This window comes from Neofelis nebulosa, chromosome 1, assembly GCF_028018385.1.
Source record: "Neofelis nebulosa isolate mNeoNeb1 chromosome 1, mNeoNeb1.pri, whole genome shotgun sequence".
NCBI classification, from domain to species: Eukaryota; Metazoa; Chordata; class Mammalia; order Carnivora; family Felidae; genus Neofelis; species Neofelis nebulosa.
Genome location: NC_080782.1, coordinates 51,979,218 through 52,003,265, shown reverse-complemented (window position 1 = coordinate 52,003,265; position 24,048 = coordinate 51,979,218). Strand labels below are relative to the sequence as shown.

Below are 24,048 nucleotides of genomic sequence, written 5' to 3'. Positions count from 1 at the left end.
GTGGTTGTGCACACTCATACACACATTTAAACATGTACCCAACACACAGATATCCAGCCACTGATGTGTACACCCAGCAAATGAAGGACACTTCAGTTATACACGGAGCTGCAATCTTGGACATGTGCTTATAAACGCACATACAGGAGCCCTGATGCACGTTTGGACACATGCGCTTATGAATGCACACACATACAACTAAACATGCACACACGATTCATAATCACTCTCAACTAGGTACACTCCCCTCGGTACACCGAGGAATTTACGCTGCTATAAGCTGTCACGCCCACAAGCATCCTCTGATCCACAGCCAGATGAATGCTCACGTGAAAGCAATACAGATGTCTCCTGAGACACAGGCACAAGTATCCACACCCTTGCAATCGCCTGAGAAGCAATCACTCTCGCGCATGTAAACCTTCAAATACACTGACAAGTTCTACACACAGACATGCATTGACACACTCAAGTTGTCACCAGCGCTGAAATTTTTTCCAAACCGATGCGGCTGCCAGAAGTAGAGCTCCGAGCTGCGGGCTGGCCCACGTGACCGGGAACCAAATGCTCCCGCCCATGACGGGATGGGAAAAGTATGCCTGGGGCGGGCGCTGGCCGAGCTGCTGCGGCTGGAGGCGGGGACGCGGAGCAGCGCCGAAAGCTTCGTGGCTCCGGAAGCCCCTGGACGTGGCCGAGACTGCTAGGGTGAGTATCCGCGAGAGCTACCCGAGCTACCCGCGCCCGCACCTCCGACGCCCTCCCGCGGGGTCGGAAAGCGCTGGTGGGAGGGGAAGGATCCGGTGCTGGAGAGGGGACATGGGTGTGTCCGCGGGAGGGAGGTGGAGAGCTGCAAACGTCCCCTCTTTGCAGGCCGGGCAGCCCCGGGATTCCCAGCTCCTGACCTCTGCCTTATGAAGTGTAACATGAATTAACATGTGCTGAGCGCTTACTGTATGCCAGGCTCTGTGCTCAATGGCTTACCTGTTGATAGTAATACCTCTACCATTGATTGAGCGCCTATTTTGTGCCAGGCTCTGCCAGCCCTCTGGTGTGCTGTTTCATTTCCATGACGACAGGTTATCCCCAGCTGCAAAAGAGGAACCAGGCTCAGGGACGTTAATGACTTACTCAAGACTGCACAGCTAGTAACTGGTGGTAAAGGGGATTGAACCCTGGTAAGTCTGAGTCCAATGCCCCAAGCTAACCATCAAAGTTGTTATTTATGGAGTGCGTGATCTCATTTATATTAATTAAATATGTATGTAGATGGGCAAACTGAGTTCAAAAGGTACTAAATGGCAAGCTGAGGTTTGCACCCAATTCTTTTTTTTTTTTTAATTTTTTTTTTTAATGTTTATTTATTTTTGAGACAGGGAGAGACAGAGCATGAACAGGGGAGGGCCAGAGAGAGGGAGACACAGAATCCGAAACAGGCTCCAGGCTCTGAGCTGTCAGCACAGAGCCCGACATGGGGCTAGAACCCACGGACCGTGAGATCATGACCTGAGCCGAAGTCGGCCGCTCAACCGACTGAGCCACCCAGGCGCCCCTGCACCCAATTCTTTACAACTCTCTTCACCCTCCCTCTTCCCCCAAACTACTTGTCTCCAAGCCTTGTCTTACTGTGTTCTTATTTCTCCAACCCACTGACGCCGTCCTGTTCCAGGACTGTATCTCTCAGCTGAAGGACTGCAATGGCCCCCAGTGGTCTCCCAGTCCGCTTCTCTCCCCCAGCACCACAAAGCCTTTGCACAATTTCAGCGTCCTCTACTCTTTGGCCACAAGACTCTCCTACCTGAACCCTTCAAAGTTTCCCCGTCTTAGACCCGCCATCTCCCAGAGACCTTGTTGATCCTACCCAGACCTGTTCCTACCCCCACCCAACCAGCAGCAATAGCAACAAATCCTGCATATGTCAGCCCATGGCTGATGCTCAGTTAGCATTGTTCAAAGTCTGTCCTCTCCTCTCCCCACCCCCTTCTGCCCCCTCCCCCGTCTACACAGTTCTTTCCTGATTTACTCTGTTATCTGGTAATTGTATCCATTAAGTCCACTTTCAACTGCTAACTCCTCAGACCCCCCACACCTCTTAGAACATCACTACTACCCTTCATTCTGACGCATCAAGTGTGCCACTGAGTTTGCTTCTTCCCAAATGTCTGACTTCTCCCCATCTCCTAGCAGGGACACCAAACTTGCCTACCTTCTGATCCTTAAATGTTAGGGTTACATTTTGTTTTAAATGACGTAAAACTAACAATGCTCATCATAATTCAGACAGTACAACAAAGGGGGGGGAGTGAAAAGTAAAAGCCCACACACCTGCTCCTAATTCTGAGAGGTAACCTGTTTATCAAGAAGCTGTGTCCTTTCACAAATTCTGTGTGTGTGTGTCCCTTTTTTTTTTTTTTTTTTTTTTTTTTTTTTTTTTTAGCTCAAGGAGAATCATCCTTTACATTCCATGCTGCAACTTGCCTTTTTCACTTTGCGTATGTTGGCCGTCTTTCCATCTGCACGTCTGGACTTACTTTGTTCTCATAAAGGCATCACAGTGTGTCGTTGTACGAGTAAATTGAGGTCTCTTCCACAAGTCTGGGGTCATCTCTGAAACTATTCTGCCTCCATCAAATAGTCAGCAGGTTCCCCCAGGAAGTGACTGCTTTCTCAGCAAATCCCTCTTCTTCCCTGTCTTGCTCCTCCTCATCTGTTGATTGGACATAGGGGACTGAACCTTCCTTCCTACAGTACCAGGCTCTAGTGCTGTCTGCTCCCGAATGTTCAGCATAGGCTGATAGTCCATGTACACGCTCATGGCTTCCCTCACCCTTCCCCCCATCAGAGGCTTGCCAGCTGGGTTTGCCTCTGTGAGATGAACTCCTGCATAAAGCAGATTTCGGCTCAAATTCTATTCTAGGTTTACTTTTGAAAGGAATTCTATGCCAAGTCTTTTTCCAAGGAAATAATCCTCCTTGGATTTGTGCATTGCTGTGAATGGCTTAACTCTATTAACACACACGTGCACGTGCACACACACACACACATACACACACATAGCTGCCCTGTTAGTTAAGGCTTTATACTCATGGGTCCTGTGCCCAGCACATGGTAGAGGGACATGAGCCCTGGTCCCTGAGTCAGCAGGCTTGGGTCCCCTCCCAGCTTTAACTGGGAAAAAATGACTTCACTTTTCTGAGCCCTGTTTTCTCTTCTGCCAAGTGAGGATGATAGTATTAGCCTTACTGAAGTGTAAAGACAGTAAAAGGAAAAAAGGAACATCAAAGCTTTGAAATCAGAACACATAACATACATGGAGAACACCCTTTTCCTCTAGGCCACAGGTTGCCAGCTCAGATGCCAGCAGGGGCCACGGGTGACACCGAAGTAAGCAGAATGCACGTCGTTTGGGAGTGGCAAGGACTGTGGGCACAGAATGTAGGTCCTATGTAGTGGTCTGCTAGGGCGGCCATCACAATACCACAGACAGGTGACTTAACAGAAAGTTATTCTCAGAGTTCCAGAGGCTAGAAGTCCACGATCAAGGTGAGGGCCAGTCTGGTTCCTTCTGAGGCCTCTCCCCTTGACTCGCAGATGGCCACCTTCTCTCTGTCCCTCACAAGGTCAGACCTCTGTGTGCTGTGTCCTAATCTCCTTATAAGGATGCCAGTCATAGTGGATTAGGGCCCGTCCATAGGACTTTATTTTCCTTTACCTCTTTAAAGGCCCAATCCCCAAATATATAGCCCCATTCTGAGGTTCTGGGGGCTAGGACTTCAACATATGAATTTGGGGGAACACATTTCAGCCCGTAACACTTCATCTCAAAGGGCAGTCAATTGGTGCCCTGCCAAATGTTTTTCAAGGAAATAATCCAGATTCTCAAGAACACCTGGAAATCTTGATTTATTTTTTATTTTTTGCTTTCTCCAACAACCTTTCATTAACCTGTTTAAAAGTGCTGAAGCTCTTAGGTTTATGGTGATGACTTTTTAAATATTTTTTTAACGTTTAATTATTTTTGAGAGAGACAGAGAGAGAGAGAGAGAGAGAGAGAGAACAAGTGGGGGAGGCAGAGAGAGAGGGGGACAGAAGATCCGAAGCAGGCTCCACGCTGACAGCACAGAGCCTGATGTGGGGCTCAAACTCATGAACTATGAGATCGTGACCTGAGCCAATGTTGGGGAGGCTCAACCAACCGAGCCACCCCAGGTGCCCCAAGTTTATGGTGATGACTTTTGAACTTCCGTGAGCCCATTGAGCTTCCATTGAGCTCTTCTCCCAGTGCTTGAGAACCCTGTCCCTGTCTACTTCCATCTCTTCTCTGGCCCCAGGGCTCTTCTCCCCTGGATTCCTTGGCTTCTCACCCTCCTCCTCTGGCAAAAAGTCATTGGTGCTGTCCCCATGCTCAGTCCCTCCCAGGTCCTTTCTAGTGAACAACTCAGGCAGGTGCAGGTGTGTCGTGCTGTCCTCGCTGTCGCTCACAGCTGCTCCATGATCGCTGGACATGGGTTCCCAGAAGGCTTCTCTTGGACAGGGTGGCCCGGAGCTATGCATCTGGTCTCCCTCCTTTTCCTTTTGTGCAAGAGCAGGCAGACAGGCACACATTCCATGCGCTGCTCCTGGCACTCTTCGCACAGTTCTCTGGTACCGCTGGCACTGGGTAGGCCTGAACGGGTGCTCCAGGGACTTGTTGATGTGCTGCAGGGTGAGTTTGCAGAACAGCTGGGGTGGGTTCTTGGTGCTGGGCACGATATGCAGTTCGGGGAGGTGCAGGCCAGCTGCCCGTATTTCTTGCCACAGGTGTAGATCTGGTGCTCAGGCAGAAGGCAGGGCAGCTCGTGCCGGTGAGAGAGCATTCCCTTGCAGGCGCAAGGCTCCAGCCAAATTCTGATGCCCTTGCCCAGAAATCTTGATTTTAAGATAAGACCTCCCACGGTTTACATTGACAACAATTTCAAATGAAAAACAAAACCAAAAAAGCATCAGTCAGTGGTTTACCTAAGGCCACCGATAAGCCTCAGGTCTAGATTATCGTTCCCTCAGTGGCAGGGCCATCCTCCCTAGCTTTTTTATTTTTACTTTTTTAAGCTTTATTTATCCATTTTGAGAGGGGGTGGGGAGGGACAGAGAGAGAAAGAGAGAGAAACCCAAGCAGGCCCTGGGATCATGACCTGAGCCGAAACCATGACCTGAGCCACTCAACAGACTGAGCCACCCAGGTGCCACATTCCTCCCTAGCTTTTTAATGCCTTTCAACCAGAGGTCAGTGCACACTGCAGTGTTAATTAAGAGCTGTTTGCTGAATGAGTAAATTCGAAGTTTATAATCCTGTTTAAAGTAGGTTACGCATAGGGGCAGCTGGGTGGCTCAGTGGGTTAAGTGTCCGACTTCAGCTCATGTCATGATCTCATGGTTCGTGGGTTTGAGCCCTGAGTGGAGCTCTGTGCTGACAGCTCAGACCCTGGAGCCTCCTTCGGATTCTGTGTGTGTCTCTCTCTGCCCCTCCTCCACTTGTGTGCCTGTGCTCTCTCGCTCTCACTCTTGCTCTCTCTCCCTCTTAAATAAATAAACTTTAAAGTAGGTCACACATACAGAAATCCTGGACCTTTGCATTTGTGCTTTGTTGTAAAATCATATCAGCTGTTATGACTGCCTTCCAGCTGTTTACCCCAAAGTTCCCAATCATTCAACTCCCCATTCTCACACTTTACAGAGGAGGAAGCAGAAGACCCAGGTCTGCTCAGTTAGCCTCCCATAATATCGTTATATCGTATCTCACATTGTTTTCACTTATTATCATTGTATCAGAATAATACTACCATTAAGGAGTGCTTACTGTTGCCTGGTTACTGCATTATCTCATTTGATGTTCACAATTATTCTACCAGAGAGGTATGAGAGATCTAATAACTCAGGGAGACTTGCCTAAAGACCTCAAACAATTCAAACTTGTGTAACTCAAAATGCAGATATTTCTGTTTACCTATTAGAATAATGCTGTCTTGTGGCTCTGGCATAAGCACGGTTTACAATTTACAATTCACACTGCCTTCCAGGGTTCTTGACAAACTTTTAATTTGGGGATTTTGAATTATTTCAAATTTTACACATAAAACGAAACAATAAATATTTTTCTATCATGCTTTTTCAAATTCAAATGGTTTAAACTAGACCATGCAGTATGTTTTTTTTTTCCATTTTACACATAAGGAAACTGAGGCCCAGAGGGGTTAAAAAACAAAGGTCAAACATCTATAACATGACTCCTAAGCACCAGACCAGCTCTGTGCTTCTTGAAGGCCAGCCCCGTGTCAGGTCTTTAGAGTTACTGTGAATACCTGTCAGGGCCTGACTGGGACTAACTCCATGGAGACAGAAAGCCCAGAGAAGTCAAGGACAACTTGGCCTTTTCTCCCTAGCCCTTCAGAGTTCAGAATTTGTTCCTCTCCCTCAGCTCCTGGGTCTTCAAGTGTGGTGCCTTCTATACTATTCCAAGGGATCATCTAGCCCCCAAATTTCCTTCCCTTGCCTTCTGCATGGTTCTGGATGCCCTTTGGAGAGATAGCTTGTTTTAAAGACAAAGGAGGTTCAAGGCTTGCTTTCCAAATGATCACACGGGTGTGCCAGGCTGGACCCTCAGTATAACCAGACCATGTGCCCTATGAGAGTGACAGTCACATCTTTTCATCTCCGGAACCTCAGTGTCTGGCCTCGTAGGCAATAAGAGTAAGTGACACCATTTACTGAGCATCCATGTGCCAAACCATGGTACCAAGCTCATGACACCCCATTTGGCCTCCTGTCACTTGATGAGCTGAGCACTATCCCATCGATTCACCTCTTTGTATTACGGAGCATGAACACACCAGGTAGCTCAGTGATATGGGGCCAAGGCAGACAGCCCCATCCCTCCCTCAGGACGCAATGCCAGGGCGGGAGCAAAGGTCAAGCCTCCTCTCTTTTGGTGGCAACTGACAGAAACACAATACAAACCACCTTAAATGAAAATTGAGAAATAGAAGAAGGCAGGGGCTCCGCCTGAAATGCCACAGGACTCAGGTCAGGACTGTTTTTCTTCATGAGTTCAGTTGCAGTTGGTGACAATTACAATTTTAAACAAGGTCTTAATTTTTGATTCATGCTTTATTTTCAATATCCATTATCTTGTTTGATCTTCAGAAGGAGAAGAAATAACAATAATAGCTAATGCTCTTGTATCCCTTATCACATGCCAAGCATTGTTCTAGGAACATTCTAACCTCATAACAACCTTCTAAGGTAGGTACTATTATTATTGTCCCCATTTTGGAGAGGAGGAGGCTGAGAGAGATAGAAGAAGTAATTTGTAACAGGTCCCACAGCTGGTTCATGGGATCTCAACTCAAGCGGCTGTGTATTGAGCTGATACAGTAGCCACCACGTGGCAGGTGAGCACCTGAAATGTGGCCAGTCTGAATTCAGATGTGCTGCAAGTGTAAAATACACACTGGGACTCCAACACTGTGTGCTAGTTTACAAATGTGAAATGCCTCATTAATAATTTTTACACTGATTACATGTTGAGATGATATTTGAGATGTTAGGCTACATAAAATATTAAAATTAATTTCACTGCTGCTTTTTACCTTTTGAACATGGCAATGAGACCCATTCTGAACGGTGGCCGCACATCATATTCCTACTGGATAGCACTGTTCAAACACGCTCCCCGGCACTCTGGCCTGCCACTTGAAGGCTGGCCCTCAGGACAAGCTGGATACAGGGCTCGGAACACCCTCAGGCCTCCTTCCCTCCCCTCACATATGGCACATCAGCTGCATTCTTCTAGCTCACTGGAGTCCTTGGTCTCCATGGCAGAAAACAACTGTGGGCAGCTCCAAAGTTGATGGCTTTGTGCCCTCATTGCACAGGCAGCTGCGGCCCAATGTGAAGCAGCCGGTGGCCCGGGGCCGCGGGCGGGCCCCTTGCCCCCCACGTCACATCACATGCCATGTTGGTTGGTTTGCAAGGGTTTGGGTGTGTATAGCAGAAGATCTACCTCTGGTGTGAGCACAGTGGTCGCCAGGCTGACTTCCCGTGTGCCTTCGGCAGGGCAAGCCCTGCGAGATCCTGGCCCCTGGGATCTCATTAGGTCGCGCTTTGTCCTCGGATCTCTTTTTCTACACTGAGCCAGAAGCGGGGAGTGGAGGAAGAAGAAAACAGCAGATAAAATAGTTTCTGGGGCTTCTTGGCAAGTGGACCCCATACCTTTTAACCTTCTGCGTTAGGCTCGGGCTGCTGGAGTGCTTCCAAATCCCAGGAAAGGGGCCTTTTCCATGAGCACTGTGTGCAGAGCTGCTGCCAGCCCCTCTCCTCCAGGCCGTCTGTCAACTTTTCGGAGAAGCTGGAGAGGGCTGTTTGCAATTTGCTTCCTGGAATTCAGAGAGGGCATGTGGTGTTTTTCATTATAGAATTCTCACTCCCATCAAAGGGAAGTTTCAGGGAGCTTCAGCCTGAAGCAAGCCCCACCCCATTGCAGCCACCAGCCCTTCCCTTTTAACCCCAGAGTCTAGGAGAATTGCTAGCTGGGTGGGATTCACATACCCTCCCCCGCCCAGAACTCCCCCAAACACTCCAGGGGCTCCTACTGGGAGGTCGGAACTGCTTGCTCTTAGTTCAGAGACAGGCAGTGGCAATTACAACTTCAGGCTCTAACTTTGATATGTTTGCTTTCAACATTCGCTATCTTGTTTGATTCTCAGAACAGCGCTGTAAGGTAGACAGTGTGAGTGTTACTACCTCCATTTTATAGGTGAGGAAATGGAAGCTCAAATACAAGGACATGACTTCCTATAGTCACATAACCAGTAAGTTACAAGACTAGGGCTAGGACCCACATCTTCCAATCCAAAACCGGTCATCTCTCCCTATTTCCTTCATTGGCCAAGTGTGGCTTTGTCATCTGCACAAAGCAAATGACAGTTGTGATCCTGTTGCCCTTGATTAGGAGTGTTTTGTTCAGGCTGTGGAACAACTCTGGGCTGAGCATGTCCTATGTGCAGGGCAGGCACAGTGCTGGGCTCTGGTAACATAATAAAGAGCAAGACAAACAAGGCCTTGCTTTCCTGGACCTTCCACACCAGCGGGAAGACACAGTTAGTGGGTCGAGAAACCAATATAATCACAACTTGATCCACGTGCTTTTGAAGGAAAAGCAAACCAGAGGTGGGTGAGATACTTTCGTTCCGTGACCAGGCAGGTCTCTCTGAGGAGACAGTAGTACAACTGAACCTTGAAGGATGAGGCAGGCAACTGTCTGTGGACTTCACAGGGAGGAGGTTAGGGTTGGGGCAGAGCTCACAGGGAGGAAGTTAAGGTTGGGGCAAAGTTCTCTCCAACTGCTGAACAGTTAGGGTCCGCATACTGGGCTCAAAGATTTGAGTACGGCACCTCATTGTTCCTATAAAACTCCAGGAGTTGGATATATTATTACTTCCATTAGATAGTTGAAGAACTAAGTGGGTGGGTTTCCCATGGCTTGTTTTTTAATGTCTATTTATTCAGAGAGAGAGAGAGAGAGAGACAGGCAGAGACAAAGACAGAGAGAGATGATCCACAGCTCGCTCTTTGCTGAGAACAGAGAGTCTGATACGGGGCTGGAACCTACGAACCATGAAATAATGACCTGAGCCAAACTTAGAAACTTAACCGACTGAGCCACCCAGTTGCCCCTGGTTTCCCATTGCCCTTAATTGCAGAGTGTATTACTACCACTACCTGTCAGTGTGTCAAAACCTGATAACCAACAGGCCAGATTTCTTTAAGCATAATATGTATCTTCCTGTCTCCCAGGCAAGATGGCTCAGAATTCAGCAGCCTCGCTAAATGCTCAGGACAGTGTCCCACTCCGGTGTGGTCAGCAGGACACTGATGTCCCCAATTGTGGCCCTTTTCTCGGCACAGTCTGGGCTGAGGGCCCTTGGGAGTGAACCAAGGGCTGATGTCCTGGGGGCCAAGGGCAGAAAAAAGGAGGAAGGCTCATCCCCCTACATTAGCTCCTAGTGTTTTCCTAGAACATGTGTATCTGAATCTTTGGTGACTTAACTGAGACATGAGAAGCCCAGGGACTGAGCAAATTAAAACCAGACTGAAGAACTTCATCCAAGTTTAGTACCTCATGATTTCATTCTGGGAGGTTGACCTACTAATGTATCTTTTTTTTCTACGACAGGAAGACTGTCATGCAGCCTTCTTACTCAGCTCCCACCAGAAAGGAGAATTTAGGAACTAAGATAGCTTTTAAAAAGGTGAGGAAGAACCAATACTTTTTTTCTCTCTGATCAATTGAACAGATACTTATGGAACACCTGCTGTGTGTAAAATGTTCTACAAGGTCTCTCCCCAGAGTGAGGGTGGGGGCCCCCTGTGCTCTAGGAGGTCAGGAGGAACAAGGGATTAGAATTAGATCCGGTTTGGGTTGGAAAAACTGAAAAAGGGAGAAAACTCTTTTGAATCCAAGGACTCCTTTTGGATTTAGTCCATCGCCTTGTCTTCTCCTCGCTGTGGATTTTCTTGAGGGTAGAGTGTGGGTCTCACTCATTAATCAGGAAAAGATTTCTCCAACACTCCCTGTGTGCAAGGAAGTTGGAAGACCTGGGGATATAGAAGGACCAGCTGGGGTCCCTGTTCCCATGGGGTTTCCACTTTACTAAGAGAGAAAACAGGCCCAATAAGCAGGTTAGCAAGCAAACACAACGAATACACATGCATTGTTGTAAGGGCTAGAAAGACACACACGAGCTGAAGTCCAGAGGGAGAGCTGTCTGAGAGGGCATGTCAGGGAAGGCCTTGGAGGAAGTGACATTTAAGCTGAAACACGAGGAATAAAGAGCCAGGGAGCCAACAGGGTGCGGCTCCTAGGCTGGCAGAACAGAGCTTGGTCTGAAGGAGGTGGGGTGGCTAGGCAAGGGGGAGCAGGACAGGCAGGGGGAGCTGGGACTGGGGCGGTGACAGCGAGGGCCAGGTCATTTAGGGCCTTGTGGGCCACGTCAGGGTTTCCAATGTTTGCTATTTGCAGCCGGCAACAACTGGAGTAAGACCCTCCAGGAAGTGATGTGGCTGAGTTATGGTTTTGAACAGTCCTTCTGGCTTCACATGGTGAGTACGTTTGGCAGGGGGGGGGGGGGGGGGCGTGGAGGGAAGCAAGAGACCAGCGAGGAGGCTCCTGCTGGGATTAAGCAAGGAGTGAGCCGCTGGGGCTGGGGCTGTGCTTTGTGCTGGTTTTTTGGTTCAGCTCATGGGAACACCCTATTAACACTCCAAAGGGACTTGTTGACGTCAGGGCCAAGGACCCCCCAACCCCCACCCCATCACCTTGACTAAGCCATGTGTGGGCCTCTCAAAGGACAGGAGGTTTTTCCCAAGCATCGATTTCCTCAAGTATCCTGAGGAGAGAAAGCATCACTTCTACGTTTTCAGTCATGTATTATATATACACAGGTGTATGTGTGTATGTGTGTGTTTACAGGTGTGTGTGTGTGTGTGTGTGTGTGTGTGTGTGTGTGTAAACTGATATGAAAGAAATCTCTCCATTGCTATGTGTGGCTTTGGCAAATGCTTCAAGGTCTCCTCTGTGATTCGGAATACTTAGGAGGAAAATCTAAGAAATGCTGACATAATGGAAAGCATTTGGGCATTAGGGTCAGCCAAACCCAAGTTCAAATATAACTTCTGCCATGAATTAGTTGTGTAAATATGAGCAAATTAGCCTCTCTGAGTTTCAGTTTCCTCTTATATAAAACACAAAAATAGCAGGGGGAAGGGAGAGAGGTATAATAGATGAAGTGTAGTCTTCAGAATCCCTCAGACATGGGTTTGAACGTAGTCCCCATTGCTCCAATTGTGTGACTTCGGGTAAATCATTTCACTTCTCGAAGCCTCTGTTTCTTCCTCTGAAAAATGGGACAATAAGTTTATCACCCTCATAGAATTTATTTTTTATTTTTATTTTTATTTTTTTATTTTTTTTTTAAATTTTTTTTTTCAACGTTTTTTATTTATTTTGGGGACAGAGAGAGACAGAGCATGAACGGGGGAGGGGCAGAGACAGAGGGAGACACAGAATCGGAAACAGGCTCCAGGCTCTGAGCCATCAGCCCAGAGCCCGACGCGGGGCTCGAACTCACGGACTGCGAGATCGTGACCTGGCTGAAGTCGGACGCTTAACCGACTGCGCCACCCAGGCGCCCCACCCTCATAGAATTTATTATAAATGCCAAATAAAATAATTCATGCAAAGAGCCTCACATAGTGCCTGGAACATTGTAGGTGTCTAATAAAGTCAGTTTACCTCTGCCTCAGTTTCCCTGTCTGTAACTAAAGGGGTTGGTCCGTTGGGGCCCTCCTCAAGTTTCTAAATTTATTTAAAAGAGCTTGGAAGAGGTAACCTATCTGGATTCTTTGGGGGCTCTGGGTCCCCTCCAAGCATCTAGCCCCCAGGTTTGCTTACCACCATAGTGTGGAGAGTAGGCATGGGGGCCAGACTCAGGAGGGTGAGGGCACTGTCTGGGAGCAGGACTTTTTGGAGCCTTGTTTTTCTTGGAGGTGCTCTAGAGGCAAAGAGTCTCTCCTCTCCCTCCAGAATCTAGTCTCCCCGCCTTCATTTCCAAAACAGTTCCTGGCTCAGACTTTGGGAACCACCAGCCTCCAGCTCTGAGAAATCCCTTCCTCCCTGCCTGTTCCAGAGCCCTGCTGCTCCACCCAGCCACTGGGGCCTGCTCTGGGCCAGCTGTCATCAAGCGAGATCCCCTGTTGTCCAAAGAGGCAGAGGTAGGCGGGACAGCAGACCCTGCTCCCTCTTTCTGGGCTTGTATGGCTGAGAATGATCATCAGAAGAGAAAAGGGGGCTGCAAACTGAAACAGATGCTTCCTCTCTCTCCTTCCTCTCTCATCTAGCTGTCTCTCCTTCCTGCCTTTCTTCATCTAGCTGTTTGCACGACTCTCATCTGCCTGGGAGACTCACTCCCACCCACTTCCTTCCTCCCTCTCCCTGGTCCAAAATGTTTGCCGTTGCAACTTTTCCAAACCATTACAAACCTGCTTTGAGAATTGAGTTTCTCTTGTGGGTGCCCAGATGTGTCATAGCTCACAAGTAACAATGACAGTTTTCCAAGACTCTCATCAAGCAGACCAGGAGAGGAGATGGAGATACCTGGGGCCTGGGAGCGTTGGGGACATGGTTCTCTGAAAGTACATCATGCATATGACACTTCCACCGTGTTCACCGGGTCTGCCAACCTCCTCTACTGTCATTTAGGCCAACCATGTTGAGTACATGTGACACCAGAGGCACATCAAACTGTAACTTGATTTTTGTCTCCTCTGCCCCTTTGTGATGAAGCCAGGGAAGCCCTGGCAATCCACTCCCATCAAATCCAATCTTCTATCTTTTTTTTTTTTTAATTTTTTAAACATTTATTCATTTTTGAGAGTGAGAGAGACAGAGCATGAGCAGGGGAGGGGCAGAGAGAGAGGGAGACACAGAATCAGAAGCAGGCTCCAGGCTCCGAGCTGTCAGCACAGGGCCTGACGCGGGACTCGAACTCACGGACTGCAAGATCATGACCTGAGCCAAAGTCGGACGCTCAACCGACTGAGCCACCCAGGCGCCCCTCTTCGATCTTTATTCAAAGATGACACTTCCTCTTGTTGCTCAGCAAAGATGTGAAGCTGGCAGGGCCATCCGCTCCCTTTCTCAGCTCACCCCTTTCCAGGCTGAAGGAAGGAGAGATAAGGGGACAGGAAGCAGGAAGGCTCTTCATGCTTCTTGGCAGGCACAGGGACTGAACTGCTCTGCCTCTCTGGGCTTGGCAGACATTGAAGCTGCCTCTTTCGGGGGTGCCTTTTGCCGGCTCCCTGGGGTTGCCATATTGGACTCTGACCGTAACAGCCCTGAAACGGGCACGCACATTCTGTTTGTTGGCAAGTCCAGGCCTCGCCCTTGGCCTCTGGCTTTCCGGTGTCTGCCCTGCATGGTTATCACTGCTGGGGCCCCTCACTTTCTGTCCAGACCCCTCTGGCCCAGGCTGGCTCCCACTGGGGAATGTCTACTGCCTTCCATCTCCTGGGGAGGTGAGAAGGCAATTGGCCCCCTTCCCATGCTCTCTTTCCCCTTTTGCCCAGCCTGTCTCTCACCTTCCAGCTTTCTCACACAGCCCTCAGAGGCACAGCCACTCTCCCTCCCCCTCCCAGGGACACGGGTCATATTTTAAAATCCTTGATCTGCCAAGAGTGCCAGGAATCATGGAGTGGGCTCACACTGTTCCTTTGTCAATTCTTTGCTTTGGCCTGACCACTCCATTTAGCAGACAGCCTCTCATGAGTCCTGGTGCCCAGGTGGAAGTTTCGATTGTAACACTCTCTTACACTCGCTTTCTAAGTCTTGCTTTTCCCCCTTCTTGGAGACAAGTTGCCCAGAGCTCACCTATGCCCCAGTCCAGTTCTCCTTCTCCATGTGGGGCCTCAGGACTTCCCTCCATTCCAGCAGATGCCCTTCCCCAGGGTCCTTGGTGCTGTGCTCCTGTCTGGGGCTTTCCAAGGTCTCTGTGCATATTTGGAGGGGGTGGGGAGGGCCTGCTCGAGAGTCTTTAAGAACGGGTGCGCAATGCCACAGATAACAGTGCTCTTGATTAAAAAGGGTTACTGGAAAGGGCTAGGGAGGCATTAAAGATACTGAAATAATTTACCAGACTGAAATAATTTTCTTGACTTAATCAGGATTAAAGAAATTTTAAAGACAATAATTTTGTTATTATATGACATAATGTTATTGAAAACAGCATCTAGTACTAAATCACCTCTACCTGGCCAGGGCACCATTATGACACCTATCTAGAGAAACCATCTGAGGTCCAAACAAGGTGAGCCTTGGCTGGAACTAGAACAGCCCCTGCATCTGGGGCAGTACAGCACTGTGGTCTCCCCTCCTCTCCCTGGCAGAAGAGGCCTGGTTTTCTCTCCCCTTCATCTGTCCCCAGGGTTAAGGATTCTGGAGGGGCCAGGAGGAGAGGTAGAGTCAGCCTGTTTCCAGAGGCAGCCTGAAGTCTGGACAGGCTCCTAGGACCAGGGCAAAGCAAGGTTGGAAGGAAAGGGAGGTTGAGGGCCCAGGAGGAGAGGGGGCCTGCCAGCACCACAGCACCTGTTGTTTGAAGGCTCTGGTTAGGTAGCCCAAAGCAGTGCAGTCACAGTGGAGCCAGTAAGGGTTACATATCTGCAAGAGGGCAGGTTGAAGTCTGAAAGGCTCAGCACCAGAGGTGAAGAGACCTGAGAGACCATCTAGTCTAGTGATTCTCAAAGTGGGTCCCTGAACTACCAGCAGCAGCATCACTCAGGTACTCATTTATAATGCAAATCCTCCAGCCCCAGCCCAGACCTACTGAATCATAAACCCTGGGGGCGAGGCCCAGCAAGCCAGGTTTAAACAAGCCCTCCAGGTGAGTCTGACCCACGCAGAAGTGTGGGAACCACTGACCTAGTTCAAACCTCTTATTGCTCAGGTGGGAAAACAGACCCAGAGAGGGAAGAGGTCTTGCCTAAGGTGACAAAGCAAGCTACACTTTGGAGCTCATCCCCACGGGAAGAAATCATGCCTGGAAAGTTCGTTCTTGAGAGAGAGGCTGTTGATTGCAAAGTGACCGAGCCAATTTATTGAGAGATCTTGGTCAAGTTGCTTATTCCTGCTCTGGACCAAAGCATCTGCGTCTTTACGTGTGGGGCTGGGAGTGCATCATTTCTGAGCATATAACACTCTGGCTTCTGGTGATCATGCTACTGCAGCCACCAGCCTTGAGGACACAGTGTAAAATCAAAATACATTGAGACTTGCAACATTTCTTTAAAGATGACTTCCCATACCACTTTTCCAGGAAGCTCTTACAGGATGGGTGCCACCAAACTGAGGGATTTTTTAAAAATTGTTTTTAATTAAACAAAGAGAGAAAGACCTAGGATTCCTAAAACAGGAGATATAACCCAGGAGAGAGGCAAAGACGATCGCCACAATGATCATAAAGAAGAAGCTAGGATGGCAACTGGTTAGCGTGTGTGGGGATCCAAACAGGAGGATGGGGGGCTCCGGGACTTCTATCATCAGGAAAATAAATGGAATAAATTATCTGATATATTTGATAGTGTGGAAAATAGTGACTTAGGGAACTAAGCCAAGGAAAAAATTAAGTTAATATCTCCAGTAAGGAAAAAATGTACAAGAAAGGACATATAATTATAGTACAGTGCTTAGCTTAGCAATAAACAATACTCATAATAATCCAGAGTGTAAATTTTGACTTTATCACAAATTATATTTTAACTACGTGTGGGAGAAGAAATAGGGGCTAGGGTGTTGGAAGGGGGCATATTCTTCATCTATTATAAATGAAATTCAGAAGATAATGTCTAAAATTGATAAATAAGGGGCACCTGACTGGCTCAGTCAATAGAGCATGTGACTCTTGATCTCAGGGTTGTGAGTTCAAGCCCCATGTTGGGCGTGCTGCCTACTTAAAAACTTTTGGGGGGGCGCCTGGGTGGCTCAGTCACTTAAGCAACCGGTTCTTAATTTTGGCTCAGGTTCGTGATTTCGAGCCCCACATTGGGGGCTGGCAGCACAGAGCCTGCTTGGAATCTCTCTTTCTCCCTCTTCTCTCTGCCTCTCCCCTGCTCGTGCCCGCTTGCTCGCTCTCTCAAAATAAATAAACATTTAAAAATTTTAAATGGTCTTTAAATAAAAATAAAAACTTTTTTTGGTTAATAAAAAACCATATACACAAGAAGAAATAGCTGAAAGGATTTGGGGTAGGGTGTGAGGTTAAGGATAGGTAGGACTGGAGATCACAGTTTTATGCTGTGTGTGACTTATAATATTATTTGACTTCACAAACAATGTAAGTGTATTATTTCACTTTTTTAAATTTTTTTAATGTTTATTTTTGAGAGAGAGACAGACAAAGCACAGGCTGGGAAGGGGTAGAGAAAGAGGGAGACACAGAATCCAAAGCAGGCTCCAGGCTCTGAGCTGTCAGCACAGAGCCCGAGGTGGAGCTCAAACTCACAAACCACGAGATCATGACCTGAGTCAAAGTTGGACGTTTAACTGACTGAGCCACCCAGGTGTCCCTTCATTTAATTCTTAAAAAAAAAAAAAAAAAAAAAAAGTATGCATTATAGCCTGCAGTGGAGTGGCACACACTCTGAATCTGGCCCGTCTGGCTCAAACCCCAGCCCTGTCACCTGCTAATTGCAGGAGTTAGGCTTGTTGTTAAAATTTCTGGGCATCCACTGCCTCACCTGTGTCTCTCTGGCAAGGATGCTCTGAGGTAAGTAACGTACAGAAAGCACTTAGCCCATGCCTGGTGCACAGGAAGCACTTAGAAGAGAGGCTGCTACCATCGCCTGCCGTGCTGTTCGGGTCTGGGACACCTTGACTCAGAACCAGAGCCTCAGTGCTCACCCGGCCATGTGCTACTCTGAGTCCCCCTGGAGAAGCAGCATAGTTGCAAATCATCACCTACAATTCAAAGTATTTCTACTTGTGCCACGGATTCGAATGAAATCCTAGCTTGTTTCTTTCCGCCCACTGCTCCTCCCAATCGGCCTGACTGGGCCGTTAGGTCCTGCCTCTGTTTCAGCTACACCGAAGGACAGCAGTGCGATGATGAGTGCCTCACCCCCAAGACTTCTCCAAAGTGTATTCTGCGTCCGTGACTCAGTTCATCCAAATATGTCCTCAAGACATGAGAACACTGTCCAGCCACTTGTATATGATGGAGGAGAGAGTCTCTTCTGGCTGCCTCCCTTCCTCCTCTGGTTTCCTTTCTGACTGACCACCAATCAGCTCACAGCTCTTTTGCCTTCCACAGGTGACCACCATGATCCCTTGGGTATTCTTGGCCTGTGCCCTCCCTTGTGCAGCTGACCCGCTGCTTGGTGCCTTCGCCCGCAGGGACTTCCAAAAGGGCTCCCCTCAACTTGTCTGCAGCCTGCCTGGCCCCCAAGGCCCACCTGGCCCCCCGGGAGCCCCAGGGCCCTCAGGAATGGTGGGAAGAATGGGCTTTCCTGGAAAAGATGGCCAGGATGGCCAGGATGGGGACCGGGGGGACAGCGGAGAGGAAGGTAAGAGGCCCAGTGCCTGTCTCTCCTATTCCTGCCTGGGGTTGACATCCTCTGGCACAGAGGGAGTTTAGTTATGAAAACCGGTATGAATCCCATTTCATTATAAACCAAATTAATGTCTTTTTAAAAAACAGAGCAGTGTATTCTCCTGAAAGGAACAGTAGGTATCAGATCTTGTGTTCCTTCGCCAGCTGCACCATTGACTTGCTGAGTTGCTTTAAACAAGTCTCCTGATATATGATTCAGAACACCTTTGGCTGCAAGTGACAGAACTCAATTCATAGCCTTGAATGGAATTTATTGGCTCATGCAACCAGGAAGTTCAGGAGCCAAGCTTCAACAATGGCTGGGTCTGGGAGCTCAAAGCTGTTGTCAAGGCTCTGCTTATCTGTGTGTGTGGGTTTTGTTTTCACGAAGGCTGGAAGTTTTGAAATGGCTACCAATGGGCTCGAGTCTAACTCTTCATGGTTTGATCCACAGAGCAAATCTCAGCATGACTAATCCTTCTAAATCATATAGGTATCCTGGACCACCAATCCTTTTGGCCATGGAGGTGAGGTACTACGATCTGCCAGGACTGGGTCATATGCCCACCCCTGGTGTGTGTGAGTGGGTGGTGAGTTGGTCACTGTGGTTGACAGCCTTGCTGGGACCACACGAAGTCATGAAGGAGGAGATGCCAGGCAGCCAGCAGACTGGACAGTCTCTACAGGCCCTTTCAGCCTTGACATTCTTTGTCTCAGAACTTTTAATGTCAGCAACATCCCTAAATGTATGTTTTAAGCAGTAGGGGAATCATAATAACTTTTATTTGTATGGCATTTTAACGTTGACAAAGCACTTTTGAGTATGCTGCTCCATTGATTGTCCATACCATGCTATGAAGGAGGTATTCTTACCATCCCCATGTTACAGATGAGGAAACTGAGGGTCAAGGGTGATTAAGTTGAGAACAGCACGTCATGGCTGCGAGACCTGAACTCTGGAAACAAACTTGGGGACCTGTTTTGGTGAATTAGTTAACCTTTCTTCATTCCTCAGCTGCTTCATCTCTAAAATAGAGATGATAACAGCACCTACCCCACAGGGGTCTGATGATGATAAAATATGACGTGTGAGGCATCAGCATCAAGTAGATGTACAATAAATGGTCATCTCCCCTTAACTGATGTGCTGAGATCATATAATAGGCTGGTACCTGACTCCAAATCTAGACCTTCTCCTACCATACTAAATTAACTCCTCCAAAGCACCTCCTTCCCCACAGAATAACTACATAAATAATGGTAATGGCTTTGACTTGGGGAGGTATCACAGTGTGTCAAGCACTCATGTCATGGTATCCCATTCCATGGGATACCCCAGTGGTAGCTTCAGTCTGGACTGGTGCTCCAAGCAGGGCCAGACAGAGTTTTCCCTGACATTCATCTTACAGGTCCCAGAGGTGAGAGGGTATCTCTGCTATTGACTTTTTCTCCTTGATCAAGAGCCATGAGGATATAGGCTTGGCCATCTCTCCTGCCCATGCAGAGAGTCTCTGCTGAGAATTAAGGCAACACACCAAGGAAGGTGGTGTTAAGAGACAGAGAGTCCTGACCTGCAAAGCTGGGCCACTCTGGGACAAGTACAGGATATCATCCAACCACCTCTCCCTGACATACACATACAAATCCATCTCCAAAAAGGTCTTAAAAAGTAAAACCAGCTTTTCTTGAAGTTTCTTGAAAAGGTATCAAGAAGGAGGTACACCACATAACACACTGTAGAACTTCCTGATAAGCTTTCTTATCTATTTGTCTCACCCCAAAATCTCCAATTCAAAATGACTCAGTCTTTATTCCTCCTCACCTTTCTCCCACTATTAAAGCAATAAGTTTTGCTTATTTTTATTTTTTCATGGGACAGTTTTATAATCTTTTTTCCCATGTAAAATTTTTTTAATTACAAGTAATACACAAATAAATTCTTATTGTAATATATTCAAACAATACAAATAAAGCAATAGAGCTCCTTAATTCCTACCCTTCTCATCTTCTCCTCACTTTCCAGAGGTAATTACTATTAATTGGTTAGATGTATATCCTTCCTGGCCTTTTTCTACATAATTTATATATGTGCATAGTAATACCAGGCATTCATTGCCAGGCCCTTAACATTAAGCAATCTGCTCCTGAAAATTAAATGAGAAATTTCAGTGAGAAAATGCTCTTTGGGAATCTATTTCCCAATTACTTAAAATAGGAAAAATTTAAATGCATTACATGTTAACTCAAAAGTTTAAGACACAGTGAAATGCCTACATATATGCATATAAGAATCAAAGTGCCTTTTTAGAATGAAAAATGCCTACAGCATTGCTTTTTGATCACCCAGTTCATTTGGTGGTTACAAACAGTCACCTGCGTACAATAATACTAGGATTACTTCTGGCACCAGCAAACTTCAGAAGCAGGCCCTCGATTAACATTCAGCAAACTTTTCAAACACCTACACCCAATTCTGCCAGTCTACCAATTGTACCAATTATACAATTGTATTTAGATATGACCCAAATCTTTACCCACTTTTGTTTTGTTTAAAATGATGTATTGAATTTAGGGGACATAAATAGACATGTTTCCTGTATAATCATTAGCCAAAAATACTGTATTGAGAGAAATGCACATGTTATGAAATCTGGGTATAAAAAACCAAGGGTCATTCTACAGGGAAACATTACTTGGGGAATGTTCTTCAGGAACATTCTGTGAGTGCTTACTATGGGCTGTGAGTGCTTACTATGGGCCAGCAACTCTCCTATGCACTTAAATGGTTGTAGAACTAGTTCGTGTTGTGGTTTCCTTTCAACAAAAAAGTTTCAGTCACCTGCTTTTTCCTCTCAACAGTGTACTTTAGAGAAGTTTTCAAATAGTACACATAAATCGCCTCACTTTTTTAAAATTCCTGTATAGAATTGCACAGTATGGGTAGACCATAATTTTGGAATCATTTCTCTTTGAATGTTTATTTATTTTGGGGGAAGAGAGAGAGCACTTACAAGCTGGGGAAGGGCAGAGAGACAGGGACTGAAGATCTGAAGCAAGCTCTGTGCTGACAGCAGAGAACCTGATGTGGGGCTCAAACTCACGAACTGTGAGATCATGACCTGAGCCAAAGTCGGATGCTCAACCAACTGAGCCACCCAGGTGCCCCATGAATCATTTCTCTTTGGACAGGCATTTAGTTGTCCCTAGTTTTGCTATTATAAGCAGTGCTGCACTTAAACTCTTGCACTATGGACAGGGACCTTGTGTACTAGGCAGGGCTCTTACTAAGATTGATATGTTGAAGTCAAGAGGCTTCTTCCAATTCTTTTGTCAACCCATTACCAACACAGCCCATTGAAGGACTGGTCTGGCAGGCAAACCAGACTCTTCCCTAGAAGGCAAGGAGAAGGAAAGGGGTGAACTGTTATAAGTTATTCTTTTTTGCCCTGATCCACAGTGGTTCTGGAGGGTAAGTATCACCATTCCCATTTTCCAGATAAGACTGGGAGAAGTGCCCCAGGTTATACCAGCAGGATTTGCATCCATTTCTATGTGACTCCAAAGCCTTCTTGCTCTTTCCATTACCCAAAGGCTCCTGCTCCAAGGATGGAAAGCCAAGGCCCACAGCCTCTGCCTAGTTCTGTGAAGGCCCCTCCATAACACCAGCTGCTCTGTCTTCCAGGTCCACCTGGCCGGACAGGTAACCGGGGAAAGCCAGGACCAAAGGGCAAAGCCGGGGCCATTGGGCGGGCCGGTCCTCGCGGCCCCAAGGGGGTCAGTGGTGCCCCGGGGAAGCACGGCACACCAGGAAAGAAGGGGCCTAAGGGCAGGAAGGGGGAGCCGGGCCTCCCAGGCCCCTGCAGCTGCGGCAGTGGCCACGCCAAGTCTGCCTTCTCAGTGGCAGTGACCAAGAGCTACCCAAGGGAGAGGCTGCCCATCAAGTTTGACAAGATCCTGATGAACGAGGGCGGCCACTACAACGCATCCAGTGGCAAGTTCGTCTGTGGCGTGCCGGGGATCTACTACTTCACCTACGACATCACCCTGGCCAACAAGCACCTGGCCATCGGCCTGGTGCACAATGGCCAGTACCGCATCCGGACCTTCGATGCCAACACGGGCAACCATGATGTGGCCTCGGGCTCCACCATCCTGGCTCTGAAGCAGGGTGATGAGGTCTGGCTGCAGATCTTCTACTCAGAGCAGAATGGGCTTTTCTACGACCCTTACTGGACTGATAGCCTCTTCACAGGCTTCCTCATCTATGCTGACCAGGACAACCCCAATGAGGTATAGACAGGCAGGTGTTGGGTCTCCAGGGAGGTAACCAGATCGTGGACTTCCAGAATAAGACCCCTCAACTCTCTTCTGAGTGGGAGTGGGACCTCCCAGCCTCGGACATTCCTCTTCTGCCCATTGTTTCCTCCATCATTAAATCCAAGCTTTTTTATTCATCCTCCCACCTCTCCATTCACTAAATTTTTTTAGTGTCCACTGTGTGACAGGCACTATGCTATGCTCTGGAAGGTGCCTCTGTGAACAAGATAGACAGAGGCTCTGTCGTTGTGAGGCTTACATTCTAGTAGGAGATACAACTTACAAATAAACAATCAAAGAATATAATTATTGTTCCAGGATAGAGACACACATGCCATGGTCAAGAGTAACAGGAATTACTACTATAGTAATAAGACAAGGAAGAAGTTGAAACTGTTTTTAGATTTTACTTTTTTAGGTTTACTTACATAAGGTCTATAAATCTTAAGTGGACAGCTCAATGAGATTTTACACATGTACACAGCTTGTAACTTCCATGTAGGTCACGAACAGAATATTTCCCCCTCTTCCACTCCCCAAGGCTCTCTTAAGTGCCCTCCCAGTCAGCACCAGGAAGAAGTTATTTGTTTTCAAGTTTACTTATTTAGTTTGAGAGAGAGAGAGAGAGAAGAATAAGAAGAGAGAGAGAATCCCAAGCAGTCTCCACGCTGTTAGTGCAGAGCCCAACGCGGGGCTTAATCTCGCGAACCGTGAGATCATGACCTGAGCCAAAACCAAGAGTCAGATGCTTAACTGACTGAGCCACCCAGGCACCCCAGGAAGAAGTTATTTTTAAGCTGAGTCCAGAAGCAGAAGACAGAGCAAGACAAAGGTCTGGGGGAAGGGGCCTCCTGGAAGAAGGAGCTGTGGTGCAAAGACTTTGCATCAGGAAAGAGTTGAAAATATCTCAGGGACTGACTGAAGGCCAGAGAGATGAGTGAAGTGAGAAAGGAGACAGGAGGCATGAGGTGTGAGGCTGTATATGATACAGAATCTCACAGGCCATAGCAAAGAGTTCACTCTGCTCAGGAAATCTCATGGAAATGCAAGAGTGAGCTGACATTAATATGGGGAAAACCTTGAATCTGCTCAATGCATGAGTAAGCCAGTCTCACACTTAAGCACTTTATTGTTAGTTACAAATCACCTACAGGCTCACTTCTCAATCAGGCGGATACACCAGGATAGGCAAGTGTGCCTGAGAAGATGGCAGGAAGGAGTAACGTGTAAGTGAATCTTGCCCCCTCCTCAGGGGTTTCCAAAGTACAGGGATCTGAGGGACAGAAAAAGCTACAATATGAAGTGGCTGGTGCTGAGAGAGCCCCACAGGTCAATTGCTGAAGAGAAGTTTCTGATGGAGCTGGCAGGTTGCTCTGACTGACCTCTAGCTGGAAAGGTGGGACCAGCAGGGCTGCCTGGGGTGGTCCTGGAAATGGGTGGCCCCTCCTTAAATAAAATGAGGATTACTTAAAATAGCTCCATTCTCTCTGGGCCACAAAAAGTAGGGGATTGGGATGGGTTTAAGAAACCCAGGAAGGGATTTGGGGCCCGAGTGGATTAG

General features: G+C 47.6%; 1 protein-coding gene, 1 long non-coding RNA gene and 1 pseudogene across 11 annotated transcripts; 1 reads left to right on the top strand and 2 right to left on the bottom strand.

Annotated features, from left to right (window-relative positions):
• On the top strand, positions 1-22,624 carry C1QTNF2 (C1q and TNF related 2). Of its 10 annotated transcripts, none has more exons than XM_058722186.1 (6): positions 581-705; positions 1,032-1,175; positions 10,208-10,283; positions 11,054-11,133; positions 17,892-18,144; positions 21,853-22,624. In XM_058722186.1, exons 4-6 carry the CDS (start codon positions 11,089-11,091, stop codon positions 22,464-22,466), a joined length of 912 nt encoding a protein of 303 aa, XP_058578169.1. In that variant the 5' UTR covers positions 581-705; positions 1,032-1,175; positions 10,208-10,283; positions 11,054-11,088; the 3' UTR covers positions 22,467-22,624. The 10 variants fall into 10 exon arrangements, 9 of the variants coding, with proteins under 9 accessions (XP_058578162.1, XP_058578169.1, XP_058578203.1 ...); XM_058722197.1 differs by having other exon boundaries at positions 587-705; positions 1,077-1,175; XR_009259500.1 differs by lacking the exon at positions 17,892-18,144 and having other exon boundaries at positions 1-705; positions 21,762-21,950.
• Positions 3,675-4,918, bottom strand: LOC131507449 (surfeit locus protein 2-like; annotated as a pseudogene).
• On the bottom strand, positions 11,750-13,937 carry LOC131507456 (uncharacterized). Its single transcript, XR_009259502.1, has 2 exons — positions 13,072-13,937; positions 11,750-11,927 (listed from the first exon to the last, which is right to left on the bottom strand). It is a non-coding gene; the product is annotated as an uncharacterized LOC131507456 (long non-coding RNA).
• Positions 22,625-24,048: the final 1,424 nt, after the last annotated feature.

Coding starts and splice junctions, on each gene's coding strand:
- C1QTNF2 (XM_058722220.1), top strand. CDS start 11,089: ATGTGGCTGAGTTATGGTTTTGAACAGTCCTTCTGGCTTCACATG. Junction 11,134..17,891: donor AGTCCTTCTGGCTTCACATG/GTGAGTACGTTT, acceptor TGCCTTCCACAG/GTGACCACCATGATCCCTTG. Junction 18,145..21,852: donor GGGGGACAGCGGAGAGGAAG/GTAAGAGGCCCA, acceptor TCTGTCTTCCAG/GTCCACCTGGCCGGACAGGT.